Below are 16,353 nucleotides of genomic sequence, written 5' to 3' on the forward strand. Positions count from 1 at the left end.
GCAGGAAGAAGTGAAGGCAAGACTAAATAAATTAAAAATGTACAAGGCACCTGGCCGGATGGCATACATCCTCTGGTCCTAAGGGAATTAAGTTCAGTTTTTGTCCCTAGGCTTTTACAAAGAACTAGGGGACATGATCTGTGCATGGAGGAAAATATTTTAGCCATTTAGGAAAGGATTCTTTACTGTAAAAGTGATTAAAATGTGGAATGTATTGCCACAGGAAGTAGTTATGGCAAATTCTATATCTGCATTTAAGGGGACATTAGATTCTTTCCTTGCATTGAAAGACATCCATGGCTATAATTACTAGGTCATTCCCGGTGGTGTTGATGCAGGGATTTTTATCTGGTTGCCATATGGAGTCGGGAAGGATTTTTTTTCCCCTTTTGGGGCCGATTGGACCATGCCTTGTAAGGGTTGTTCACCTCTCTCTGGATCAACAGGGATATGTGAAGGTGCAGGCTAGTGTTGTACTCTATTCTCTGGTTGAACTCGATGAATGTATGTCTTTTTTCAACCCAAATAACTATGTAAGGGTGATGTCTGTAAGGGAGGAGGAGAGGAGTGGTCAGAAGGAATATCTGTATAGGAGGAGAGGGGTGATGTCTGTATGGGAGGAGAGGGGTGATGTCTGTATGGGAGGAGAGGGGTGATGACTGTATGAGATGAGAGGAGTGGTCAAAAGGAACATCTGTATAGGAGGAGAGGGGTGATGTCTATATGAGAGGGGAGGTCAGGGGTGATATCTGTATGAGAGGAGAAGTGAAAACATTGGAAAATGATTTTTATGGAAGGTGGTATCAGGGGAAATATCTGTGTAGGAGGAATAGAGGGGAGGCCAGGGGAATATCTGGGATAAGTAAAGGAAATAAGAAGTCAGGGGGATAACTGTGTGGGAGAGAAGGAGTGGAGTGGTCAGGGGAATAGCTGTGTCAATGGAAGAGAAAACAAGTGGTTAGGGTGAATAACTGGGGGGGGGGGGGGGAGGGAGAAGTGGTCAGGGGGGATATCTGTGTGGGAGGAGAATGGGAGTGGTCAGGGGGATATCTTTGTGGGAGGAGAAGGGGAGTGGTCAGGGTTAATGACTGTGTGGGGGGAGGAGAAGAAGAGGAGGAGTGGTCAGGTGGAATAATCTGTGTAACTGTGGGAAAAGGAGAGGAATGGTTAGGAGTATATGTTTTGGTGGAGGATGGGAGTGGCCAGAGGGAATATCTCTGTGGGTGGAGGAGAAGGGGAGTGGTCAGGGGGAATATCTGGTAGGAGTAGACGATAGGAGAGGTCAGGGCAATACCAGCACAGAAGAAAGATCAATATTAATGACAGACAGAAATAAAAATAATTGGAGTATTTGGAGAGAATATAAATTTCAGTCCTCTTACAAGACTCTCGGTAGTCGACGTGAGGCATGTTGTGGAAGGGTGAGGAGATCGTATCTCTGTTATTATTCGCCAATAATTCCAAATTCTCAGTAACTGCAGAAATGAAACAGAGGTATGAGGAACAATGCAATATAATTGCCACCTGCCCAAATACCATGATCCCCTATTCTCACCCTTCTTCTTTCCCTTCTTATGGTTCTTCCAAACGAAGAACGCCAGCACTGCACAGACCAATATGGAAGCCACCGATCCTAGGACAATGCCAATTACCGGTTCCATGTGATTAACGATGACAACATGGCCCACATCAGAGCAGTCATCATTCACACACACCTGAGGGAGACCAACAGTCAGATGGTATCAAACTATGGCAGGACCAGACTCAATATAATAAGCATGCAATACAGATGATATAATTATACACAGCATTACAACTGGGCACCCACATTGGCCAATCAAGATTGGATGTGTGTACTAGGCTTAAAGTGTACTCGAGATGACGGGACATGGTGAGACACAGACACCTATGCTGAGCGCCTTTTATTTTTTTTCCCTGCCTGAGAGAGTTAATACCCGACTATGCATCTGACAGTTTTTCTGCAATAGGGACCCAGTTGGGCTATCACATCCTTCACTGATAAATTACAGCTATAAAACACCTTGTTAAGCAGATAACTGGGCATCTGGCTGAAAGACTAAAAAAAAAGTCACTGCGTCTTATAGTCCAAATGCAGGGAGTTCCTGACTTGTGAACGCCGGCCAATACGAACCTCCAATGCGCCGCAATGTCGGGAACTCCCTTGTAGTGCCCATGCAGAGGAGGACAAGGGGGATTAACGGGAGGCACAAAGGGACATAGAGGAGGACACATGGAGTACAGAGGCTGACACATGGGGGGCACAGGACGACAGAGGGGGACAGAGGAGGACACAAAGGGGCATAGGAGGAGGACATAGGCGGACACAGGGAGACACAAGAGGTACAAAGGGTGTATAATCCACAAGATGATCCTTCACCATGGATGCATCAGGTTTAGTATATATTTTTCCCCCGGTTTTTGTCCTCTAAACCTAGGTGCGTCTTATGGTCCGAAAAATACGGTAGATCAGTACTGCAGAATAAGTCACAGGTACATAAATATATACTGATAACTAACTGTGTGACTGTGGGGAGGACTTTGGAGTGCAAGCTCCTCTGGTGCAGGAACTGATGTGAATGGATCAGCAATCTCTGTACATCACTGCGGAATATTCAAGATTTTACCTGTATACAGCAGAGGTGCCCATTGGGTAGATTGCAATCTACCGGCAGATCACAAAGCAATTCATGGTAGATCCCAACCACACTACACTTTCCATTCTATATATACAATTGTGCTCCTAAAATTGTACATAAGTAGATCATTTTGACTTGCTAATTTTAAAAAGTAGCTCACAAGCCAAAAAAGTGTGGGCACTTCTGGTATACAGGATAGTAGTATGTGACCGTGGGTGATGGGGACATTAGAGTGTAAGCTCCTCTGGTGCAGAGACTGGTGTGAATGGATCAGCGAGCTTTGTACATCACTGCGGAATAGGTCATAGGTGTATAACTATACGAGAGATAGTAGTGTGTGACTGTGGTGGGGACATTAGAGTGTAAGCTTCTCTGGTGCAGAGACTGATGTGAATGGATCAGGGTTCTCTGTACAGCACTGTAGAATAAATCAGAGGTATATAAATGTATACTAATACCAGCGTGTGACTATGGTGGGGACATTACAATATACAGTAGGTAAGTCATGAATAATAAACTTCTCTATACTGCATTATATTTATATATTTTAAGTATTTATATAGCGCTGACATTTTACACAGCGCTGTACAGGGTATATTGTCTTGTCAGTAACTGTCCCTCAGAGGAGCTCACAATCTAGTCCCTACCATAGTCCTATGTCTATGTATGTATTGTGTAGCGCATGTATCATAGTCTAGGGCCAATTTAGGGGGAAGCCAATTACCTTATCTGAAAGTTTTTGGGATGTGGGAGGAAACCGGAGTGCCCGGAGGAAACCCACACAGACACGGGAAGAACATACAAACTCCTTGCAGATGTTGACCTGGCTGGGATTCGAACCGGGGACCCAGCGCTGCAAGGCGAGAGCGCTAACCACTTCGCCACCGTGCTGCACGATGCAATATGAATAGAGAATATACAGTATATATTTGGAATTTAACAACTGATGTCATTGTAGTGTCATATAGCGTACCTTCACTGGCAGCCCCTTTGATGGGATTGTCAGATCCTTGGGAACTGTGCAGCTGATCTCATTGTCCAGGACCAGCGGAACACACGGTTGGTCACCCACTGTCACAGTGACTTTCAGGCAGGAGCTCACCGGGCGCAGGCCTACATGCTGGGAAGGAAAAATATGAAGTTAGATGGCTGGTAAACCAAATCATCAACCTGGACTGCAGTCTTCCTCCATCATATTTATCTCAGAACTCAAAATGGCTCGGTGCACTAGCAGCCTATGAGAGCTTTTCTGCGGAATGGTCATAGGATAGATGTGGCAAAATATCACCAACATCTATCACAGAGCTGCAAGCTTGTATCACCACACGCCATATAGAAAAAGAAAATGTGGGCGCCACAGCCACTGTGGAAGTTTGGACTCCACCATAAGCGCCCATCCAAATATCGTTTATGGGCAGAAATTTGGGCTCCTGAGGCGCCCAGATAAAAATCGCTGGGCACCTTGCCTCCATCGCCCTAATTTCCACCCATAAACAATATTTGTAGGGGCACCTATAGTGGCACCTCTGAGATATTATATAGATATATATAATTTTTTTCCTGACCCAGAAGTCAAACTCACGACCTCAAAATAAACAGGCAGAGGCAGTGCCTCTGAACAACATCAGCTGACTTATTTACAGATATTTTACAAACGAAAATTACCACTGTTAATAGTAGAATATCTGTAAATGTTACTGGTATTCTATCATCTATATACTTTTGGCACCTTTATTTTTCATACGGACTATATATATAGCCCAATATTCAAACTGCAGGGTGGAAGAAGCAATCGGCATAACGGATCCATTTTTATAAGGCAATCGGCATCACAGATGCATCTCACACAGCTGAACAATTAATCCTTCAGGGTGTTGTGACTCCATTCTCTAGCTTTGTGTCATCAAAGTCTACAAACGCCATACATTGAAACCTGCGTGTATGTGACGTCCTCACAGCTTAACACAGCAAAGATCATCGCCCAACACACCCACAAAGTTGACACACATATATTACCACTAGAAGAAAATACGACAGAATCGCTCAGCATTGGAGTCCGTCAGCTAGGTGCAGATCTGGTATAAATATCTTTTGTGATGGTTTATCCCAGATCAGTGGACAGATGGGCTGCCTGCTGTGTTGCCAGTTCTGTCCTACAGTGTGGGCCCATTCACAGAATCTAATCGCAATCGCTCCATGTACTGCATGCAGTGCGTTTGCAATTTTTGCAGTGTAAATGATCCCATAGGGATACATTGTACACAACCCTTTGCTGATCACTGGCACCCAACAAAGCGATGAAAAACGCCTGCTAAGTACCCCCGTGTGAACGGGCCCTGATAGGAGGGCAGCACAAGCAGAAGGTGTTCTCACTGCAGCTCGCTACCATAGTGATTGGCCTAGCAGGATCTAACTCAGTGGATCGCTAGTGGGGAGGACATAGTCGTCATTACACTAGATTTTCATCTGAATATCTGTTGTGTTACATACTGTAGCTACAAATCAAACCTGAAGTTGAAAAAAAAAAAAAACCACAAAATTGGATGCTTGAGAGGCCTCTGGATGGATAGACCTGAGGAATCCCAGATCCTCCTGCAAGCCCACCATTCCTGCGCTGGGTCCCTCTAAGCCTATTCAACAAGAGCTTGTGGAATAGGTGTCTTAAGCCCCATCTACACGATACGATTCTTTATACGATTCGATTACGATTCGATTTACGATCCGATTAAATCCAACATGTCCGATCAGGATTCGATTTGATTCAATTAGATTTGCCATTGTTTTGCAATGGCAAATCGAATTGAATCGAATCCTGATCGGACATGTTGGATTTAATCGGATCGTAAATAGAATCGTAATCGAATCGTATAAAGAATCGTATCGTGTAGATGGGGCTTAATGGATGCACTCACGCCGTGCACAAGCTCCTCCAGACTGGGCAGGCACAGGTAAGCTCTGCACATGCCCAGTACAGCTCGTGCACAGCTTTTCAATGAGCACAAGCGCTTCATTCTACTGGGCATGCATGCTCCTTACCCACCAGAGATGGATTAACCACTTGAGAACCGCGGGCTTACACCCCCTAGTGACCAGGCAATTATTTACAATTCAGTGCTCTGCAGCTTTAACAGCTCGCTGCAGAGCCATACAACTTAGCACACAAATAGGTATTTCTTCCGTTTCTTTACACTTATAGGCCTCTCTTGTTGTGGTGTCTGCTCGCTACTGCGATCTTTAAGTTGTTGTTAAACTTTTTTTTTTTTTAAGTATTTTTATAAAAATTACTATGGTTAACTCTACCTCTCCCCCGCAAATTGGCCCTAGGCGGCGATCGTATATCTCTTCCTCCTCTCATAGGCATCAGCCTATGAGAGGGATTTTCCGGTTAGCCACTCGGAGGGACAGCTGAGTGTCCCCTGTACAGCGCTGTGCGGTATTAGATTTGGGAGCCCCTTGTGGTCCTTTTGGTAAGTTTAAGAGGCGAGAAGTCACAGAAGGTGGCAGGTGGGCCCCTTGACACCCACTAAGCTCCAATGACCTGCCTAATCTGCCTGGTGGATGACCCTGCTCTGTTACTCATGCCCAGTCTGGACTGCACACAGATGGAAGTCTGACCAGAAAAGGAAGAAGGCCCTGTCCGAGGAACGGTGGGCACAAATAGGACCTAGGAAGTCTCTGGACCATCCCGAAGCTTCCCAATACTAAGGTATTTACATTTTAAACTAAATTTTACCCCCCTCCTCCTAACAAATCGCTGCCGCTTTTTGCTGTGAATCAAGTCATTTACCACCTCTTTCCATATGGAGCATGGTGATCCGCTTCTTCATAGGTCCATACACATCTCGTTTCATAGAGGAGTCTCCTCAGTACTAATCTTGCATACCTCCCAACATTCTCACATGAGAAAGAGGCACACTTAAAAGGACAACTGAAGTTACAAGAACATGGAGGCTACCATATTTACTTCCTTTTTAAGCAATACCAGTTGCCTGGCAGCCCTGCTGATCCATTTGGCTCAGTAGTGTCTGAATAACACCAGAAACAAGCATGCAGCTAATCTTGTCAGATCTGACAATAATGTCAGAAACACCTGATCTGCTGCATGCTTGTTCAGGGGCTATGGCTAAAAGGATGAGAGGCAGAGCATCAGCAGGACAGCCAGGCAACTGGTATTGCTTAAAAGAAAATAAATATGGCAGCCTCCACATCTCTCTCACTTCAGTTGCCCTTTAAGCTACACTCCAAATCATCACACCCCCGACACACATACCATAAATATCTGATAAGAAAATTATGTTTTACAATTCAAACCACACTAGTCCTTTCTATGCTGGTTCATTCCCTTTATATTAACGAATGGAAATAAGAAATATATAAATTTAAAGAATGGGGAAACCGTTTAGAGCCAAATAAACATTTTTCTGTAGAAAAATACATACATTTACATGGATCTGTAAAGAAGTCCTGAAAGAGGGACAAATGAGGAAAGAAAGCGGGACAGAGGGATTGGGTTCCCAAAGCGGGACTGTCCTTCCAAAAGAGCTATGATCTTGTTATAGACCATACCATTATTCGGTTAAGTACATAGAAAGCATTCTAGAACACTTCATTCTCTTTTCCTTTGGCATGATATGCAAATAAATAATAAAACAAAAACACACACATTCAGGTATGGTGGCACTTGCAGGAAGAGAGTATCTGGAAAGTGATAGGAGTGTACATCTCTGTCCTAGATTCTTTCCATTGCACTGCCATTTTAGCAAATCCACATTTGTCATTCTCACAGGTAGTCAGGGTGAAATAAAAAGGCTGATTTGGTCAGTCTAAGGAGTCAGTCTAAGGAGTCCTGCTCAGAGACAAAAGGCATTTAGATTTTGTATCTGAGAAAACAATTGTTCATTTCTGTTTTGTTTGGAACAAACATTAGGTTGACACCCAGTAGAGAGTAATCTCAGCTTTAAAAGTAAACCAGAGATCTTGTAAACTAAAGATTTGATACTTACCCAGGGCTTACTCCCGCCCCATAAACATGTCAGAGTCTCACGCCGTCCTACTGCGGCCTGCCGTTGAACCGCAGAAGACCCAGACTGGACCCGACAGACAGTTACCAGGGCTGATCGGCAGTCCTCGGGAGGACGGTAAGGGACTCGGATGTTTATAGGGTGAGAGGAAGCCCTGGAAAAGTATCAAATATTTTGTTTACAAGATCTCTGGTACACTAAGTTATAATCAGTCGGCCATCCACTGTGAAGGTTGAATTTTCTTTCCTGTTTTTTGAATAAATCATTTGCGCAGAACAAATACAAAAACTGGCTAAGGACTTGCTTTGCACTGTGCCCAAGCCCCTGTGCTACAATACAAAGATACACACACACACACACTCTACATATCTCCTCTCAGATGTATGAGATACTTGAGTGTATACCGAAGTGCGGTTTTGCAGTCAGATATTTAATATCATGTCTGAGCAAGGGAAACACAAACCTTGCTTCTGAAAATGTAAGGTACCGTCTACTTTTCTTTTCACCCATTTGTAGTGAACACAATAGTACCACATATTACTACCAGCACCAGTCTGGCACTCTTACATGTATCTCTATCTCCATATTTCCTTTCTTCAGAGGGTAGCGCCCGTTGTCAGATCGGAAGGGGTGGAGGACATAGTCCTTGAAGTACCGGAAGGATGGATAATTGTAGCTGTAACCGTCCATCTCCACAATCAGTATGTCAGGCCTTAGATTGTAGTTCTCAGTTAGTTCTGGCGTGGCGCAGAGAATGCGATCATGAGAGAAAGGACCCCAACACACCTGCAAGGAACAAGTACCACGTTATGTACAGAGGAAGTATGGTCAAGACCCCACACAACTGCAGGGGAAAAAGTACTACTGTATGTACACAGGAAGTATGCTTTAGACCCAAACATGCCTGCAGGTCACAAGTAGTGCTCTGATACCCCTTTTCAAAATCCAGATTGATCTGGATACCCAGACATCTGATCCGGGTCGGATATCCGAGTTCAAAATTTTCCGATCCGAATCGGATATCCAATTCTAGTTTTCGGCAGATTCGGATATCCGGATATAGTGGCTTTTAAATTGCTTTAAAAACGTTTTTTTAGGGTATATGAGGCATGTAGCATCATTATTTTCTAAAGGGGAACACTAATTGATGTGGGGACTGGGGATACCCAGACATCTGATCCGGGTCGGATTGATGTGGGGACTGGGGATACCCAGACATCATTATGTAGCATCATTATTTTCTAAAGGGGAACACTAATTGATGTGGGGACTGGGGATACCCAGACATCTGATCCGGGTCGGATTGATGTGGGGACTGGGGATACCCAGACATCTAATCCGGGTCGGATATCCGAGTTCAAAATTTTCCGATCCGAATCGGATATCCAACTCTAGTTTTCGGCAGATTCGGATATCCGGATATAAATCCGGAAGTGGCTTTTAAATTGCTTTAAAAACGTTTTTTAGGGTATATGAGGCATGTAGCATCATTATTTTCTAAAGGGGAACACTAATTGATGTGGGGACTGGGGATACCCAGACATCTGATCCGGGTCGGATTGATGTAGGGACTGGGGATACCCAGACATCATTATGTAGCATCATTATTTTCTAAAGGGGAACACTAATTGATGTGGGGACTGGGGATACCCAGACATCTGATCCGGGTCGGATTGATGTGGGGACTGGGGATACCCAGACATCTGATCCGGGTCGGATATCCGAGTTCAAAATTTTCCGATCCGAATCGGATATCCAACTCTAGTTTTCGGCAGATTCGGATATCCGGATATAAATCCGGAAGTGGCTTTTAAATTGCTTTAAAAACGTTTTTTAGGGTATATGAGGCATGTAGCATCATTATTTTCTAAAGGGGAACACTAATTGATGTGGGGACTTAAAATCCCCCCCCCCCCAAAAAAAAAATGGCTGTCAATTAACATTGGGCCTAGGTTCCAGACAGCGGTTTGTGCAGCCCACATTGTGTCCAAAGTCCAACCGCACCACTGGGACATGACAGTTTTCAGCCAAGACACCTCCTTGTGTTTTGGGTTGAATATAGGTGGTATCAGTGGCCTGTGGCACCCTGGCCTGGCGGTGGGAGCTGCACAGGCAGCAGGAGCAGGGCAATGCAGCAGCAGGTGTAATGTGTGCCAGGAGCATGCCGGATGTGGCATGTTGCATTTGGCACTTAGCACGTGTCACTTGCCAGGGCTGTGGAGTCGGAGTCGTGGAGTCGGAGTAATTTTGGGTGCCTGGAGTCGCAGTCGGGAAAAAAATGCACCGACTAATGAATTTAAACTGTAATTAAAATAGAAAATATGACAAAATGTTTTATCTCTCAGATAATAGTCAGCAAATAATTAATATATACAGTAATAGCTGTTTAGTCCACAAAAATGAAATAAACCAATCAAAATTAGTTACTTGCGCTGCTTCAATAAAGCAGTCCCCGTATTTTTAAAGTCAGATATACATATCTGATTGTGACTGTACAGTATATATGATGTGTACACAGGAATCTCTTATATATACTAAATAACATCTATGCTGTAAGAATAAAGCCCGATGTGTAGCCGTGTCTCTAATAGAGATGGTCAATGTGATGGAAATAATTCTGCATTGATGCTGATTTATGCAAATGTATGCACTCCCTTTGCTCATGAAATCAAATGATTTGATATGTTGATAAAATTTGGTTTGGTCACTACGAATTAAAGGGCATCTGAAACAGATGAAAAGAAAAGTGTTATACATACCTGGGGCTTCCTCCAGCCCCCTTCAGGCTAATCAGTCCCTCGCTGTCCTCCTCCACCACCTGGATCTTAGAGGAGTCGGAAAAATTAGAGGAGTTGGAGTCAAGGAGTCGGTGGAATCCTAAACTGTGGAGTTGGTGAATTTTTGTACCAACTCCACAGCCCACCTATCACTTGCCAAGTGTCACGTGGCACTTGCCAAGTGTCACGTAGCACTTGACAAGTGTCACGTGGCAGTTGTCATGTGGCAAGTGACACGTGGCAAGTGACATGTGCCAAGTGCCACGTGCAAAGTGACAGTCAGACAGCAGAGGAGAAGACACTAGTGCACACTAACTGTCACACTGGCACTGCTCACAGCACAGCAGTTCTGTAGAAAGCTAACACAGTAGTACTACTTCTCTAACAACTACTAGCACACTGACTGCAGTACTAACTACACAATAATACAGTAATTCTAATCCCTAACCTAACCTAACCTATACCTAAGGCTAATAGCTGGCCAGCAGGCAGCAACTGGCCTGGTCTGTGCACAGCACACACACAGAGCAGCTGCCTGCAGCACACACTCTGACTGTCACACAAATGACATCAAACTAATTATTGATTTAACAATAGTGTAGTGATAGTGAAGGGGTTAATCACTGAACAGCTTTCGGTTTATCACTGCTAGGCCAGCAGCACTGGAGCACACACTCTGTCACACTATGACATCAATCAAGCTAATTAACGATTTAACAATAGTGCAGTGATAGTAGTGAAGGGGTTAATCACTGAACAGCTTTAGGTTTATAACTATGTACAGCCCTTGGTAGGCCACCAGCACTGGAGCATGTCTCTCAGTTAGCATTCAGCAAGCTAACACGATATGTCTCATCATGGCAGCCCTCCTTATATACAGGGGGCTGGCCAGTGTTCCTTTCTGTGATTGGGTGCCAGAGTTTAGGCTGGGAGCCCTCTGATTGGCTCAATGAGGTCAGGTGGGGCTGGCCAGGGTTCCCCTCTGTGATTGGTTGCTAGGGCTTCTGCTGGGAGCCCTCTGATTGGCTCCAGGACGTCATCTCCTTAGTTACAGTATTTCGGATCCGGATACCCACAATATCCGCGGATATCCGGGCTATGCAGCCAAATATCCGCAGATAGCTAACGGGATTTTTTTTTTTAATCCGAATCGGATAGCGTAAAAAAAGTTTGGATATCCGGGTTACACGGATATCCGGAATCCTGATGAGCAGCACTGGTCACAAGTATCACTTTATGCACACAAGAAGTACGCTCAGTACTCAAACATTCCTGCAGGGCACAAGTACCACTTTATAAACACATGAAGTATGCTCAGTACTCAAACATGCCTGCAGGACAACAAAAGTGCCACTTTATGTGCACAGGAAGTATGCTCAGGACCCAAACATGCCTGTTGGGCTCATGTACCACTTTATACACACAGGAAGTAAGCTCAGGACCCAAACATGCCTGCAGGGCACAAGTACCACTTTATGTGCACAGGAAGTAAGCTCAGTACCCCACACCTGTAGGGTGTATTCTGAGTGCACTGTACAATGGTGAGATTCAGATCTATGGTCTCTAGCTCTGAGAACACACAATACATAGATGAGGAGTATATACTAACCTTCTTCATACCCTTATGAGAGACAGTCACACTGGAAACTGAATCGAGGTTCTTCCCTTGAATGGTGAGATTTGTTCCTCTGCAACAGAAAGAGTGATACTAAATTAGCAAGTGACAGGTTTTTTTTTTTTTCTTGTAAAATGATCTGGCAGTGGAATGATTTGTGTGCCTCTCCTTACTGTCCCGAAGAGATGAATTATGGGTATTGCTTTTAGCATACCTGAAAGATTCTTGCGAATTCCTTCTGTTTTAAGAAGGCAAAACTATACTGGTTACATTTTAAAACTGATGTCTTAAGATATTTTAAAATTGTATCAATATTTGCTTCATAAGTAAAATTCCAATAAGGCATGTAGCCAATGAAACACATTTTGCAAAGCATTTTAGGATCAGAGGCCCAGTGTACACCAAACACCTCTAGCAGATCTGCAAAACGCTAGAGGTTTTTGAAGCAGATTTCAGAGCGATTCCACTTTCCTATACTTTAACATTGAGGCAGAAACGCCTCAGAAATCTAAAAAATGCTGCAGCCCCCGAGTTTGTAGAAAATACAAACCTCTCTGGTGTGCCCCATCCCATTCACTTTCATTAGCCAAGCGATTTTCCCCCTGCAAGCATTTTAAAAAACACTTCAGAACCCCTCTGGTGTTCACCAACCCTAAGAGAGCTTGTCAAGAACCCTCAGTCATAAGCGGTCTCCAGTCTCGTCCCCAGGGTGTGTTTTGTGTCTCCTCTCATAAGCTCACAACCAACCAGTAAAGGTGCCCATTAACAATACAATCTTGATTGTACAAAATTACCAAATCTTTGCAACAGAAAGGTAAACGGAGTGAATATACTGTACTATGAATGGATTTTTTGTGTATACAGAGGTGCCAATAAAGAGCAGATTTGACCATCAGATAGATTTCTGTCAGATGCCTGTCAGGTCAAATTTGACAGGCATATATCCGATGTGTGCCACACACTAGAAACAAATTTTCAATAGATTTCAGAATCGGTCTGTGGTGTATGGGCAGGCAACAGATCCCCCCTCAGATCAGACTGGAATCTGTCTCATGGTCGATCTGTCCATTCATGGATTGATATATTGATTCATTAACTGTCCCTCAGAGGAGCTCACAATCTAATCCCTACCATAGTTATAGATCCTTGTAGTCCAGAGCATATTTTTAGGGGGAAGCCAGTTTACTTGTGAGTATGTTTTAGGGATATGACTGGAGCGCTGCTAAAACAGCTGCAGGATCTAATTAAAACAATAACCTGTAATAAGTCATTCGATCTATTAGGGTACAGCCTTGCCATACTCAAAGCCATACTATTTCCTGTAACCGGAGACCCCCTTTAAACTAGTTGCAAGTAGGTCTGCACATCAGTTCGTGGCATTCATTTGTTCTAAAATTTGACATCACTTGTGAATTCTTCCAGTTTCCATGGAAACCGGCTAGCTGGGAATAGAAAAAAAATCTCTTTATAGCAAGAAATCTTCTGCAGCAGCTGGACGGTCTGTGAATGTGTCTCAGTAACCTCCAGTGGAAAATCTACGTGGGGAAGCTGAGGGGAGAGACATCCTGTGCGCTGTACAAATGCTTCCTGATCGCACACACTACCTCTGTACACTTGTGCTACGCAGCAAATGAGAGAACAAAACCGGTGATCTAATGAGCATCTCATTCATCTTTGTGTACGTGGCATGACGCAGCATTTATACAATATCTACCAGGTCACGTGACTCAGATCATGTGACGTATTTTGTGCTTTCCTCTGATCTCTCATACCCAAATCCCACATTGCAGAACTTTCACCAAGGTAAAATCAATGCCCAGATTTCAGACGTTTCAGGCTGGCTATGCAGGCTACAGAGTGAATATTTGATGAAACAGTCCTTTCAACTCCGCTACCAAATATTTTGAACACTGACAGGAAAGATGCATCAACATATTTCTAGTGATTTGCTAGATCAGCAGGGAGGTTAGACTAGAACAGTCCACTACACCTGGCAAAATAACGGTTATATCAACCCACTATATAAGATTCATAAACAATCTCTTCCCAGTCTCTGACTTTTTAGAAGAATTAGCAAATTTAATGCCCGTTGTGAGAAGGCCATGTCAAGAACAAGAACTTATTAGAAGAATGGACAGAGATGGCAGTGGGCAAAAAACATTTCGTACTCTGGGGAAGCGATTGGGTCCCTGTCTGGTTTTCATTGTTGTCCCTTGTTTCCTGTCCTGACAACACCCAGACCCCGCCTTAGATTCACACAACATATTTAAACGGGAAACACACACAGCAGTAACAAAACAGGATATCAGCAATAAGCCAGGGTGGACAAGTCCACCGGTTCTGCAGGCATCCCCCTGCTTTGTCAAGACGACTGGTCCACCCTGGCTTATCACGGATATCCTCCTTGCTCCTGATCCGTTCCTGGTCTCTAGATTATACCTGGGTGAAGTATATAGACACTTCTACTGCACATTCATGCTACCTGCCATCATCAGATGTATAGCAATAGCACTTTTCCATCAGCACTTTATACAGTAGTTTGCTACCATTGCACCATGTGAATTTTCCTATGTACGTCTGATAACACTGATTTGCACTTATTGATGTTTATTCATTGCACGTTACACACTTTCTTGCACATTTCTTTATGCACCTGTCCAAACCCGGGTTCATATACTGCTACATACAGTAGTCCAATAAGACTGTGTGTAGGGGGGGGGGGGGGGGTCTGAATGGCTAATATTGTGGTGAAACCCCTCCCACAGTGTGATGTCAAGGCCATGGTCCTGACTGTTTTCTGTCTGTGAACCTCATTGCATTGTGGGAAATAGCTGTTTACAGCGGTTTCCACCTGCCAAAAAAGCAAGCCGCATCTCCTTCCACTGACATCCCGTCAGTAAAAATGGCACCATGTGATAAATGTCAGAATGTAAATCAAGAAGAAGAAATATTTTACAATGGGCAAACACTGACTAAGGCCTCAATTCACAGAGCTTTATCAAACACTTTATCGAACGTTTGATAATTGACCTCATGGGTAAAATCTAATTTTGAATTCACTAAGGTGTTATAGATTTATCGCATTTTTTAATCAATGAAATGATCAATAAATGTATAACACCTTAGTGAATTCAAAATTAGATTTTACCCATGAGGAAAATTATCAAACGTTTGATAAAGTGTTTGATAAAGCTCTGTGAATTGAGGCCTAAATCATTTATACATAATTATTGTAAAAATGAAGCACTTTTTTATTACATCATTTTCACTGGAGTTCTCTTTAAGGATAGGCACCTTAACCAGAGGGTTAAGGTTAAGATAGGTGCCAGGTAAGCCAATATTTTACTCATAGCTGCTTATCCTGGTGCCCAACTGATGCGATGCCATGATAACACATACTCCAGCCAGGTACTCACTGCTTCCCTGAGTACTCCTGTGCATTTATACCAGACTAACTTGGAGGCTTGAAAAGGATGGGTGCATCCTGCAGTGTATACGATTGTGGCAAGCGAACTATATACATAATTATTGTACTGGACCCATCTTGCCTGTATAAAATAAACAAATGTTATGGAGTACAACCTCTCTAAATAAGAACTTTTCAAGTAGAGGTTCATGAAGACACTTTAAAGAGAACCCGAGGTGGGATTTAATTATATTAGTGGGGCACAGAGGCTGGTTGTGCACACTATCACCAGCCTCTGTTGCCCTATGGCGTGCCCCCAGGACCCCCTGCGATCTGCTATCACCTCTGCCGTGCTAGCGACACGCAGCGTGTCACCAGCACAAGGTTTACCTATGCGTGTCTGTCAGCGCCGCTCCCCCGCCTCCTCTGCATCGGCGCTACCCGCCCGCGTCCCCTCCAATCAGCGGGAGGGAAGGGACGCAGGTGGGTAGCACCGATACAGAGGAGGCGGGGGAGCGGCGCTAACAGACACCGCATAGGTAAACCTTGTGCTGGCGACACGCTGCGTGTCGCTAGCACGGCGGAGGGGACAGCAGATCGCAGGGGAGTCCTAGGGGCACACCATAGGGCAACAGAGGCTGGTGATAGTGTGCACAACTAGCCTCTGTGCCCCACTAATAATTAAATCCCACCTCGGGTACTCTTTAAGGGTTATTAACAATACTTAATTTTTTACAATTTTTTAAAATAACCTACACATTATCTGCATGTGGGCTCAATCCCTCGGGGTGACAGTTTGGGAGCGAGCAGTGTACAAACTCGCCTCTAGCCTAGAGGCCTAGTCTGTTGCTATGGAGGGGGAGGAGGGACTACGCAC

The 16,353-nt window shown here is 44.1% G+C and overlaps 1 protein-coding gene across 1 annotated transcript in view; it reads right to left on the reverse strand.

Moving 5' to 3' along the window:
• The window catches only part of MST1R (macrophage stimulating 1 receptor), a 111,397-nt gene that overhangs the window by 22,936 nt on the left and 72,108 nt on the right, over positions 1–16,353 (reverse strand). The window contains exons 12-16 of the mRNA XM_068252954.1: positions 12,065–12,143; positions 8,246–8,464; positions 3,631–3,777; positions 1,556–1,715; positions 1,383–1,475 (exon numbers count right to left, since the gene is read on the reverse strand). Of these exons, the coding sequence (XP_068109055.1) occupies positions 1,383–1,475; positions 1,556–1,715; positions 3,631–3,777; positions 8,246–8,464; positions 12,065–12,143 (698 nt within the window). The remainder of the gene's footprint in view (positions 1–1,382; positions 1,476–1,555; positions 1,716–3,630; positions 3,778–8,245; positions 8,465–12,064; positions 12,144–16,353) is intronic.

The sequence above is a fragment of the Hyperolius riggenbachi genome, chromosome 9, assembly GCF_040937935.1.
Source record: "Hyperolius riggenbachi isolate aHypRig1 chromosome 9, aHypRig1.pri, whole genome shotgun sequence".
NCBI classification, from domain to species: Eukaryota; Metazoa; Chordata; class Amphibia; order Anura; family Hyperoliidae; genus Hyperolius; species Hyperolius riggenbachi.